Source organism: Xenopus laevis, chromosome 5L (genome assembly GCF_017654675.1).
Source record: "Xenopus laevis strain J_2021 chromosome 5L, Xenopus_laevis_v10.1, whole genome shotgun sequence".
Taxonomy (NCBI): Eukaryota; Metazoa; Chordata; class Amphibia; order Anura; family Pipidae; genus Xenopus; species Xenopus laevis.
Window position 1 is genome coordinate 83405475 of NC_054379.1, and position 13545 is coordinate 83419019.

General features: G+C 43.7%; 1 protein-coding gene across 1 annotated transcript in view; it reads left to right on the forward strand.

Annotated features, from left to right (window-relative positions):
• prep.L (prolyl endopeptidase L homeolog) overlaps nt 1-13545 on the forward strand; it is a 76642-nt gene that overhangs the window by 13205 nt on the left and 49892 nt on the right. The window contains 1 exon segment of the mRNA NM_001090845.1: nt 7259-7361. Within this exon segment, the coding sequence (NP_001084314.1) occupies nt 7259-7361 (103 nt within the window).

Here is a 13545-nt window from a genome sequence, read left to right on the forward strand (position 1 = left end):
GGAAGAAGATGTCGTCTGTGAACTCCCTGGACTGGACCTGCCAGAAGGGTAAGTAACAAGTTAGGGGCATTTGCCCTGCGGGACGGGTAGGCCAGGGGGGAGGAGGGAGGGTGGGCAACAAACTGGAGAGGGAGTTAGGGGGGTTTGCCCCGACTAGGTTTCCTTCCCCTTTAAGTAGCAGGAAATAGTAGTTTTTTACCTTTTCTCTCTCTGTACATTTGGGGGGGGGGGCGACAGTGGGAATAGCATAGCAGCAGCAGAAAATCCTCTCCCTCCCCTTCACTAGCAGGAACCATTTGGGCGGAAAATTCAAAGCACTGCAAGCTTTTCCCTGTCGGGCTCTTCAGCTTCCGTCTCACTTCGGCTTCTGTGCCCCCTAGAAAGGTCTTACACGGACAGGCCCTGCTTTACTGAACTTCTCCACACTCTGCAGGTACGCGCACACACAGGGACTTTTAACTGTGCATGTGCCAGACGGGAATGGTTCTTGGAGTTGTTTCTCCATGGGGACCTAGCTCCTGAAACAGTACGTAGGTATGAGAGGTTGATTCATATTTTTTTTTTTGTTATAATATTAGTGTAGGCAGCCATCTCCGGTCATTTTGCCTGGTCATGTGCTTTCAGAAAGAGCCAGTGCTGCACTATGGAACTGTTTTCTGACAGGCTATTGATTCTTCTACTCAATGTAACTGAAGGAGTCGCAGTGGGACATGGATTTTTACTATTGAGTGTTGTTCTTACATGTACTAGTGTCAGGGAGCCGGGAGCCCCCTCTGGGGAGTAGTCCGGATCTAGGAGGAAGCCCCTCAAGAGGGATCAGGGTCGTGGTATCCAGGGGTTAGGCAAGAGAATAATCAAAGTCCAAGCACAGGTCAGAAGGCAGGCGGAATACAAACAAAGTCCAGGGCAAGGTAGGGGGTCAAAGGCAGGCAGAGTAACAGCGAAGTCCAGGTCCAGGCAAGGGGTCACTCCAAGGAATCAGGCAGAAATAGCAGGGAAAACAGCAAGGGAACCCAGGAATCACTTAGGGAACAGGATTCTATTTTCAGGCGCCATCTTGGCGCCTCAGGCGTCCTTTTATCTTTGAATTTGGCGCCCTTGCGCCAGCGTCAGCGCGCCTGCGACCGTCACGCCATGCTGGCGTCACAACGCCGGCGTCGGAACCCACGTGGGTTGCCTGGGCGCCGCCATCTTGGATTCTTCGCCGCCGGGAGCGGACGCGACTCCTCGCGCTCCCGGCGGTCTTGACAGTACCCCCCCCCTCACGGGGGGCCTCAGGACCACCGGGACTTGGTTTCTGGGGAAACTTGGAGTGGAAGTCTCTTACCAAACGAGGAGCATGCACATCACGGTGTCCCTCCCAAGAGCATTCTTCGGGGCCAAAGCCCTTCCAATGGATGAGGTATTGAAGGGACCCTCTGGAGATTCTGGAATCAAGGATTCTCTCCACCTCGAATTCTTGTTGACCCTCCACAGAGACGGCAGGAGGAGGAGATTGGACACCAGAGAAACGGTTGGAGACGGTGGGCTTCACCAGGGAGACGTGGAACACGTTGGGGATTCTCATCTCTGGTGGGAGTTGAAGTCTGATGGCTACAGGGTTAATTATCTCCAAGATGGGGAACGGACCCAGGAACTTCGGACCCAACTTGGGAGATGGCACCTTCAAGCGAATATTCCTGGAAGAGAGCCAGACACTATCACCCACCTTGTAGGGAGGAGAGGGCCTTCTACAGCGATCCGCGAAAGTCTTGTGGACTAGAGCACTCTTCTCCAGATTAGACTTGGTTGCAGCCCAAATAGCAAGCATATGGGCTGCCAGATCATCTGCAGCCGGGACGTCCGACAACACGAAGTCCTGAGGAAAGGCTTGAGGGTGCTGTCCATACACCACCATAAATGGAGACCTTCCTGTGGAGGAATGACATGCATTATTATGAGCAAACTCTGCCCACGGGAGGAGGTCAGACCAATCGTCCTGGCAAAGAGACACGTGGTTCCTCAGGAACTGTTCTAAGGCTTGGTTCACACGTTCAGCTGCCCCATTCGTCTGCGGGTGGTAGGCAGACGAAAATTGAAGTGTTATTCCCAAGTCTTTACATAGGGAACGCCAGAACTTGGCGGTAAACTGGGTGCCTCTGTCGGAAACGATCTCCACCGGGAAACCATGCAGGCGGAAGATGTACTTAATAAAGAGTTGGGATAATTCCAACGCAGAGGGTAACTTCTTCAAAGGGATGAAATGGGCCATTTTGCTGAAGCGGTCTATGACAACCCAGATCACAGTATTCCCACCGGAGGGAGGAAGTTCGACAATAAAGTCCATAGAGAGATGCGTCCACGGACGAGAGGGAACCGGCAAAGGCTGTAACAACCCGCTGGGGCGGGAATGGCTAGGCTTAGAAGTGGCACAGACATTACAAGCAGCCACAAAGTCCTTTACATCCTTGCGGATATCAGGCCACCAGACTAGGCGCCTCAAGAGTTCAAGGGTCTTGGCCGGACCAGGATGTCCAGCTTGCCTGGAGCAGTGGGTCTGTTGCAGGATGGCCAGGCGAAGTTCTGGAGGGACGAAGGCCATGCCAATCGGAGTATCTTGAGGAGCCGAGGACTGCCCAGCCAAGATCTGGTCGGCAAATTGGGGATACAGAGAGGCAATGATCTTGACTGGTGGAATGATTGGTTCCTGCCTCTCAGGGTCACGGTCCACCGGAGTGAAGCTACGAGACAAGGCGTCGGCCTTCAGATTCTTGGAACCTGGGCGATAAGTCAAAACAAAGTTAAATCGAGAAAAGAAAAGGGCCCACCTGGCTTGTCTGGGATTTAGCCTCTTGAGGGACTGTATAAACTCCAGATTCTTGTGATCTGTGTAAATCTGGACAGGAATTTCAGAGCCCTCCAGGAGGTGACGCCATTCTTCAAGGGCAAGCTTGACTGCCAAGAGTTCTCGATTTCCGACATCATAGTTCTGCTCTGCGGATGAGAACTTCTTGGAGAAATACGCACAGGGGTGCAATTTTCCATCAGTGGAGTGTCTCTGAGAAAGGATAGCTCCGGCTCCGACTTCTGAAGCATCAACCTCGATGCAGAAGGGTAGTGCAGGATTGGGATGTCGGAGAACAGGAGCGGACGTGAAGGCCTCTTTCAATGACTGAAAGGCTTCTATGGCAGATGGAGGCCACAGGCTGGGTTTACCCCCTTTCCGGATGAGGGCCAGGATAGGTGCAATGCGGGAAGAGAACCCCCGGATGAACTGTCGATAATAATTAGCAAATCCGATGAATCTCTGGATTGCCTTGGTACTCAGTGGGAGAGGCCACTCCTGGATGGCCGACACTTTCACGGGGTCCATCTCAAATCCCTCTGGAGAGATAATGTACCCGAGGAAGGGGATCTTGGATACCTCAAAGACACACTTCTCCAACTTGGCGAAGAGAGAGTTCTTCCTCAGACGAGAGAGTACCTCCTTCACCTGGGAGCGATGACTTTCAAGGTCCTTGGAGAAGATCAGGATGTCGTCCAAGTATACGACTACGAACCTTCCTAGGAGATCTCGGAACACATCATTAACAAACTCCTGGAAGACGGCAGGAGCATTGCATAGGCCGAAGGGCATAACAAGATATTCATAGTGCCCATCCCGAGTGTTGAATGCCGTCTTCCATTCGTCACCCTCCCGGATGCGAATGAGGTTGTAGGCCCCCCGGAGATCCAACTTGGAGAAAATCTTTGCTCCTTTCAGCTGGTCAAAGAGCTCGGCAATCAGGGGCAGGGGGTACCTGTTTTTCACGGTGATCTTATTCAGGCCCCGATAGTCTATACAAGGCCGAAGGCCTCCGTCCTTCTTCTCCACGAAGAAGAACCCAGCCCCTGCAGGAGAGGTAGAAGGGCGGATAAACCCTCGCTGGAGATTTTCTTGGATGTACTCCTTCATAGCGGTAGTCTCTGCAGGAGAGAGAGGGTAAGTGAGCCCTCTGGGGGGCATGGCTCCTGGCAGGAGTTCAACCGGACAGTCATAGGAGCGATGTGGGGGAAGGAACTCTGCAGACTTTTTACAAAACACATCGGAAAATCCCTTGTAAGTGGAGGGCAAAGTCTTTAGTTCCGCAGTGGAGACATTCACCTTCTCGAGGGGTTTTGGCGGAAGGCAATGTTGCAGGCAAAATAAACTCCAACGAGAGATCTGCCCAGTGGACCAGTCTATGGTGGGGTTATGCAGACGTAACCATGGAAGACCCAATATTACTGGAGTAGAAGGACAGGGGATGATGAAGAATGAAAGTTTTTCTTGATGCAGCGCCCCAACTTGTACAGATAGTTCCGCCGTGAACATTGTGACGAATTCAAACTCCAGGGGTTTGTCATCTATGGCGGTAATTCGCAGGGGTGAAGACAATGGAAGCAGGGGAATCTTCATGCGTTCGGCAAAGAAGGCGTCCATGAAATTGCCATCCGCTCCGCAGTCGAGGAAGGCCCTTTCGAAGATAGACTTACTTGCCAGGTGAATCTGCAAAGGAAGGAGAAGTCTGCGTGAATTTTCTTGATACTTCTCCTGAGGCCCTCGAGTGATGCCCCCTACATGAGAAACCTGAGACATACCTCGGGGTACAAAACTCTTGGCTTTGGCAGGACAGGCGTTAGCAAAATGGGAATGCCCACCACAGTACAAACAGAGCCCTGCCATACGTCTTCGGAGTCTTTCCTGCTCGGAGAGGCGAGCTTTTCCTACTTGCATAGGTTCCTCCAGGGGAGACGTGGACACATGAGTCACAGGGACAGCGGGTGCTTGCAGAATCGGCCTTTGAAAGCGAGGGGCCAACATGGGAGAAAATCATCTGCTGCGCTCTCTCTCCACCTGGTGTTCTCTGAGGCGGGTGTCCACCTTAATAGATAGAGCGATCAGTCCTTCCAGGGTGTCAGGAGTCTCTCTGGAGACGAGATCATCTTTGATGCGGATGGATAGGCCTTGGTAGTATACGGCCTTGTAAGCGTCATCACACCAGGAAGTCTCCGCCATCAGTGTTCGGAAGTCTATAGCGTACTCATTGACACTGCGGCTTCCCTGCCGGAGCTGCAAGAGACGGGCAGGGGCGTTCGTGACCCGACCTGGAGCATCAAAGACTATGCGAAAAGCTTGGAGAAAGTCTTTTAACATCATAAGTCACCGGGGAATTCTTCTCCCAAAGAGACGTTGCCCACTCCAGTGGCTTGCCTTCCAATCGAGACATCACATACCCCACCTTAGAACGCTCACTTGGAAACTGTGTGGGTTGGAACTCAAATTGAATTTGGCACTGTGTGGCAAATCCCCTGCAGGCTTGTGGATCCCCACTAAAGCGAAGGGGAGGTGGAATGCGAGGCTCACCTGTCGGGTAGCTTGCGTTCATAGAGGCTGCCGCCATGGGGGAATCTCCAGTAGGTGGAGCAGCGGAGGGCGCAGAAGGCACTCGAGCAAGCAGGACATCAAGTGCTTGCCCAATGCGAACCTGCTGGTTTTCGTAGTCCTCCATGCGGGATGCCAGTCCGCGGAGTGCTCGTCCGACATCAGGTGTGGCTTCCTCAGAAGGATCCATGGCCCGAAAATAATGTCAGGGAGCCGGGAGCCCCCTCTGGGGAGTAGTCCGGATCTAGGAGGAAGCCCCTCAAGAGGGATCAGGGTCGTGGTATCCAGGGGTTAGGCAAGAGAATAATCAAAGTCCAAGCACAGGTCAGAAGGCAGGCGGAATACAAACAAAGTCCAGGGCAAGGTAGGGGGTCAAAGGCAGGCAGAGTAACAGCGAAGTCCAGGTCCAGGCAAGGGGTCACTCCAAGGAATCAGGCAGAAATAGCAGGGAAAACAGCAAGGGAACCCAGGAATCACTTAGGGAACAGGATTCTATTTTCGGGCGCCATCTTGGCGCCTCAGGCGTCCTTTTATCTTTGAATTTGGCGCCCTTGCGCCAGCGTCAGCACGCCTGCGACCGTCGCGCCGTGCTGGCGTCACAACGCCGGCGTCGGAACCCACGTGGGTTGCCTGGGCGCCGCCATCTTGGATTCTTCGCCGCCGGGAGCGGACGCGACTCCTCGCGCTCCCGGCGGTCTTGACAACTAGAGGCTGTTATCTGGTTACCTTCCCATTGTTCTGCTGAAGGGCTGCTGGGGGACTAATGTTTTTTTGAAAAAAAATGTTTCCCATGACAGTATCCCTTTAAAGTATATAGTGTTTTTCCCCCTATCACCAACTATGCATAGCTATTAACCTGCAAATATGCAGAGACGTGGCTAGAGAAAAACTTACCGTGATTCTATCAAGTCCAAAGTACAGTACACTTGTTTGGTAGGCCCAATTAATCTTTCCTTTGCATAAATTGGTAATGCACAGTCCTATTAACTGCAGTGACCTTGCTAGTCATGAATATTATTTTATTTAATGGGTACAGGTGCTTTAGATACCAACTGCAATAATGTGCAAGAAGCTTCATCTGAAAGAACAGACTTTTTAATTACAATTTGGAATAGCTAATCGCTTACATCCTTACTGAATTTATACAGTTTATATGTACATCTCCTCTGCATCTGCTAAAACCTATTTTTTTAATAAATACATTTTTACAGCACTGTACTATTTTGCTTAAATATGTGTAATCTTTCAGACGTAAATACATTATTTTTATAATCTTCTTTGATTCTAAAATCTTGCACAATGGGCTCTTTTTTCATGGCTTGTCTGAAAGTCAGGTGTTTGGCAACACCCTCAGTTGTTTATGTGTTTAGACAGGGTGTCGGCTTCACCTCCGGTTACACTCTCACAGGGATGGAAAATAGCCAACTGCAAGAAAATGCCAAGAAACGTTACTCGTGCATCAATAGAATGCATGGAAATGTTGTATTGTTTTATAGTGATGGGCGAATTTGCGCCGTTTTGCCGGAAAATTAGCGAAATTCGCGAAGCGGCGCCGGCGTCTTGTTTTTGACGCCAACGCCAGTTTTTTTGACGCCGGTGCCCGTTTTTGACGCCGGCACCCGTCCGTTTTTTCTAAAAAAAAAATTTTTGACGCCGCGAATTATCGCGGGCGTTTCACGAATTTATTCGCTGGAGGCGAATCGCGCAAATTCTCTGCGAATTCGCGCCTGGCAAATAAATTCGCCCATCACTATTGTTTTATACTCCTCTGGTGCATGAGATCACAGGAGCATGCATTAAACTATTAATTTGCCCATTCGTTATACATTTTGTATATATATATATATATATATATATTCTCATTTATAATTTTAGGTTACGGACGATGGACAGTATGTGTTGCTCTCCATTAGAGAAGGCTGTGATCCAGTAAACCGACTCTGGTATTGTAAACTAAACAAGAATACTGGCATTACTGGTAAGTTACAGTATTCTTTGTCACACCCATAAAAGTGTCATTTTCAAGAGATTTATATGAGCAGTTTTCATTTTTTTTTAAAATGTATTTGGTGCAAATGTCTATCTGAAGCAAATTATGTAAAGTCCATTTGTACGTCAACAAGAGGATACCGTATCCCTGTTGATGGTTTGACTTCTAGGTTTTTTAGTTTAACATTTGGAGGCCAGTACTGAGTCTCGCAATAGTTTTAAGAGTTAAACATGCATTGTACTGTCACCTCATAAAGAGCTGGAAGTCTTACCCTTTGGAATTCATCATAATTTCGTTTTTAAAATAGTTGTAGGTAATGAAATTTGTGATTTTTGTGTATATACACGTATGGGATCCTTATGACCTTGAATGGCTTTTTTTTAACTTTGTGAAGTATTGACTTTTTGTTTAATAAAGCACAACGCAAACAATATAATTAGTGTTACAACGTGATGCCATGCACTGTCACCAAAATGCTACCCCTTACCCTGCTCCTTGTGCCTGTAAAAAGAATATGTTTAAGCTGTGCCACGTTATTTCTTGTATTTGACTGGGCACATATGCAGAACATTGCCATAATAGACATGGGAAGACTCATAATGCCACTGCACTGCCAAACAAAGCCTACAAGGCTCTTTACATTTTTTATAGAAGAGATGCGGCAGTCCAGGGTTAAGGTTATCAATTCAGTTCAATTCAGTTCAATGGAGGTGCCTAAAATATTAGAACTCCCCCCAGTATTTTTTACTTTGATTGTCCTTTACACTTAATCGAATGTGGGATATATAGTTGCCTCTGTATGGTTCAACATCCACTACTAAACATAAACACATGGTGGATTTTACCACTCATTTATAACCATTTGGTTGTTTGCCAGTTTTTCCCAAATAAATGCTTAAAACTTCCGTTGAGTTTTATCTAGTTTCACAAAATCGATGTGTTTACCTCATCAAAGAGCAGGTTTTTGTTTTTGCTGATGTTGTCAATTTGGAGCAATTATGAGCAGTAAGTTCATGCTTACGGGGGAAAGAATTACTTGCTTAAAATGCTGATTTTCTATTGATCTTTTACTGAGCAGACCATAAACTATGAGGACATATCTTATAGTGGACAGAATATTACCTCTGAATATTTGATTCTGTTGAATTAACTTTTTTGTTAACTGTTGTCTCCTCAACAGCCCTAGCTGTGCTACAGATGTATATTCTAAGTTAATGGCAATTCCATCAAATATAAGAGGTTAAATAAATGTTTACAGACCTCTTTATTAAGAGCAATATAAAAATCAAAAAAAAAAATACCAAGTAGACATTTTTCATGAATGGCAGTTCACTTAAAAATAATCCAGATTTAAACTTAAGGCCAAGAGAGATATAAATGAGCAGGAGAGAGTGCAGAGACATACAATTAAACTGGTTAGAGGGATGGAAGACTTAAATTATGAGGGTAGACTGTCAAGGTTGGGGTTGTTTTCTCTGGAAAAAAGGCGCTTGCGAGGGGACACTTTACAAGTACATTAGAGTACATTATAGACAAATAGCAGGGGACCTTTTTACCCATAAATAGGATCACCGTACCAGAGGCCACCCCTTTAGACTAGAAGAAAAGAACTTTCATTTGAAGCAACGTAGGGGGTTCTTCACAGTCAGGACAGTGAAGTTGTGGAATGCACTGCCGGGGGATGTTGTGATGGCTGATTCAGTTAATGCCTTTAAGAAAGGCTTGGATGATTTCTTGGATAGACATAATATCAAAGGCTATTGTGATACTAAACGCTGTAGTTAGTATAGATATGGGTATATAGAATTTATGTGAGGGTATGGAGGGGTGTGTGTATGGATGCTGGGGTTCATTTGGAGGGGTTGAACTTGATGGACTTAGTCTTTTTTTCAACCCAATTTAACTATGCAAGGTGTTTAACTGTATTCTGCTATGTTTTTAAATATATTTAAAACTTTGTACTTTTAATATTTTTAAGCTTACATGGTTTTGGTCCTCTTTTAATCTCAAACTGCATGGGAGTGTAGTTGAAAAATGTTATGTATAGAAAACAAAATCCTCCTTGTAACGCACTATAAAACTCGTGGCTTGCTGATTTGCAATTAAAGGCTTTACCTCAGTACCATCATTCTTTGCCAAGACTTGAGGAGAAATTAAAATTCCATTAAAATATAACATTGGATGTTGTCCCTACTGATGCTCTCGCTTATGAATTATTTACTTCCCTCTGTGTCTGTGGAGTGTTTTATTTTTGAATACCAGATTTGAATATTCTTTTATTTATTTTTTTACAAAAACAGCAGAAAGCATGAAAATTTCAACCTCGTCATTTAAAAATAAATTATTGATGGTGAATCCGTTACAAACTTATATTATATTAATATTATAGTGCTTTTTAAAACTTGTGGTATTCTGTTCATGTGACTAGGAAAAAACATTACTGTAGTTTTCTGTTATTTATGTTGCATGGGCACTACTGCAAATGGAATATGCTGTCACAACTGGAGTTTTAAGGCATAATAATATTGACAATAAAAATTGTGCAAATCTCTATTGATGCTCAATCTTCATTTAGGAGTCACATTTGCTTGCTTGTTTGTTTGTTTGTTTGTTTGTTTTTCTTTGCATCCCACTCCCACAAATTTTACCACTCTCATGACTAGAAGGTCAACTCTTTAGCATCAGCTACAACAAACCAGCCTAATTTTGAAGCCTAACAAAATTGAAGATGGTGAGCTCCTGTGCATAACTACAGTATGAAGTATTAGTCACTACTCCTATAGAGATGCTGAATCTTGTGCAGTAAGTTCAGTATATAAGTATATAAAATATTAAATTTCTAGCCATATCTCTCTTTAAGGTTTAGTTCTTCTTTAAATCTTCTCCTTTTTTTTTTTTTTTTTTTTTTTTTTTACTACACCACCCTTTTTTTTTCCTTTTGGGAGAAGGATTGCCAGCTTTAAGAAACAACCATATACATAACTATGGTAACTGCAATTCATGGTTAGGGGATTATGGCCTCCAATAAAAACATCCCTGGTGTTACTCTTCCTTGGAGTACAGCCCACAAGTGATATGCCTACAAGAAATTTTCTCCAGTAGTAATAACCCAATTTCCTTGTAGAAAAAACTGGATTGCTCATGATATTGCTTGAAATTACATGTTTTCTCCTTCTCCAGGCCTCTTTGCCCTGGCTATGGAGCCCCTGACACCAGTCAGAGGATTTGGACTAGGAAATCTTATAAAACATATTTCCCTTTACAAGCAATGACATTCTGATCCAGGTGCTTCTCTTCAAACAGTACTAGATATGATTAATACACATGACCAAGCTTGAAGATGTATAATAAATCCATTCTAAATCCATTCTGCTGCTCCTGTATTTGATGTGCTTTGCCCGCAATAAAATATCTTGGGTTACATATACACCCTCAACACCCAGTTTAGTACTCTACTTTATTAATACTGTTATTGCCATACTTATGGTGAACACCTAGGGGGTTATTTACTAAACTCTGAATGCAAAAATCAAATTTTTTTTTTTTTTTTATAAAATCGAACTTTTAGAAAAATCAAGATTTTTACGGAATTTATTAGAACTCGAGGATGGAAAAGTCAGAATCTGAAAATCCAGCAACTAAAACCTGTCAAGGTTGCATATACGTCAATGGGAGAAGTCCCAATGATTTTTTGATGTGCGCTGGGTTTTGTGCAAAAATCTGAGTTTTCAGATGAAAATTTTGAAAGAATTGTGAAAATCGGATGAAAAATCCAAAAAAAATGTGAAAATCAAATTCGAAGGATTAAGCACTAAAATAGCATAAGATCGATCAAATAAAAATCGTTTGATCGATTAAATCCTTCGAATCGAACCATTTTTAGCGATCAATCGAACCATTTTTATTCTATGCCAGTGCTGTCCAAGTTCTGTGGTACCGAGGGCCAAAATTTTACTGGCCTATGTGGAGGAGGGCCGATAATGGAATTCAGTGTTGGCCACTCCCCCTTTTAAACCACACCCACTGTAAACCACACCCATATTACCACAAGAACTTTTAAGATCGTATCCACATTAACGGTGGTACCACACCAAAAAACCAAATGGTTGGTGCTCACTGCAGGGAAATCCCTCATCACTCATATGTGAAAAATTAAAGTCATGTTAAAAACATACCCCTAAATACATATGCCTCATCCTCCCCTGTGGATAATACAACAACCCCCCCAACAAATGATTAAACACCTTAACAACAATTTCCAAATGCTAACAAACCCAGTGACACAGTGCTGGTGCCCCATTAGCATTTTGAATAAAGTGTGAACAGGTGAACACTGGGCAGTTTCAGTCTGGGTCTCGGGTATGAACAGTACAGGCCTTTAGGATATAAACAATAGAGGTGTCACAAATGTGAACAATACAGAGGGATCACATGTGTGATACAGGGGATTAGAGTCTGAATTTGAGGTTTAAACAATGCAGGGTGCAGTTTATCTCTACAGTGATACCTTTTAAATTTTACATATGGTAAACAGACACAGCATCTGGGGGCCCAAAGAAGGGGGGGGCCGCGGGCCACCAGTTGGACAGCCCTGTTCTATGACAAAAACGTTAAAAAATGCACTGTAAGGTCCCCATAGGCTAATATAGCAATTCAGTAGCTTTAATTTGGCGAAGTATTGAAATCAAAGGATTTTTAAAGAGACAGTACTTCGACTATCAAATGGTCGAATATTCGAACGGTTTTTACTTCGAATGGAAGTTGAAGTAAATTCGAAGTCGTAGTATCCTATTCGATGGTGGAAGTATCCAAAAAATTACTTCGAAATCCGAACTTTTTGGACTTCGAAAATTCACTCGAGCTTAGAAAATCTGCCCCGTAGAGTAAGAAAAATACCTTCATCTTTTTTGATGATTAAAATTTGAAAGGTCAGTGAGATGTATTCATATGTAGCCCTCAAGTTACATACACACAACTTACACTTGCAGAAGGGGGCTCTTCTTACAGTAACATACTATGGTTTGCTTGACTTATTAGCATTTCATTTTAATAAACCACCTGCCCCAATCCCCTATGTTGTTGTCTACTGCAGAGCACAGAAAGGTAAACATAAATATGGAATACGTACTATGTTAAAACAAACATCTGTCTAAGTTGAATTTAATAAGTAAATGTATAGGTTTCAATTTACATACAAATTCAACTTAAGAACAAACCTATAGACCCTATCTCGTTCGTAACCCGGAGACTGCCTGTATAGAGTTATCTAATATTTTACAACCATCTATAATCTCAGAATACTGCAGTGAAATGTGTAGATAACATTGGCTCTGGACCTTCCTTTACCAAATGTCTACTAGAAAATCATTTAAATAAACCCAATAGGCTGGTTTTGATTCCAACAAGGATTAATTATATCTGAGTTGAGATCAAATACAAGCTACTGTTTTATTATTACAGAGAAAAAGGTAATCATTTTGAAAATTTTGAGCTTTCTGGATTGCAGGTTTCCAGATAAAGGATCCCACACATGTTTAGTATATCTTCTCTGTGCCTCTTTTGTTTGATCACCATATTTCAAATATTCAACCTATATGTAAGTTGTGTGCCCTGCATTTCTTTTTTTTTTTTTCTTTCCATGCTCTTTTACTATATATGGACAATGCAAGTAGTCTTGACTTTATTATTAAGATGTGAAATTCAGTCCCCAACCAACTATATTTTATTGTGCTAAAATGGGATTGAATTATAGTTAATTTATGGCCAATATTTAATATATTGAGGTTAGTCAGGTAAAATGTTTTTTGGCCACGCAATCCATTTTGAACTGTTTATAGTTCTGCTTTTACTTAACCAGAAGCGCACATCATGGGTTTATTCAAAGACATGTATTTTATTTAAAAAAACAAATGCATTTTAAGACTAGGTTTGTTTAGCAGCAATAGTTTTCTCATAGTGAATATTTTGATTTAGTACATTCAGGCAGACAGACCAGAGAGGTTCTTATCATGAACTTTATCATAGCAGGGCCCCTAGCAAGAGAAATATATTGCCCTTCTCTCTAATGTCTTGAATCATTTTTCTTCTTACAGCAAAATTATACAGTATTTTAACTGGCTATAAAATGTCAGCCATCTTATATTCAGCATTTGCCTTAGTGAAAAATAAAAAA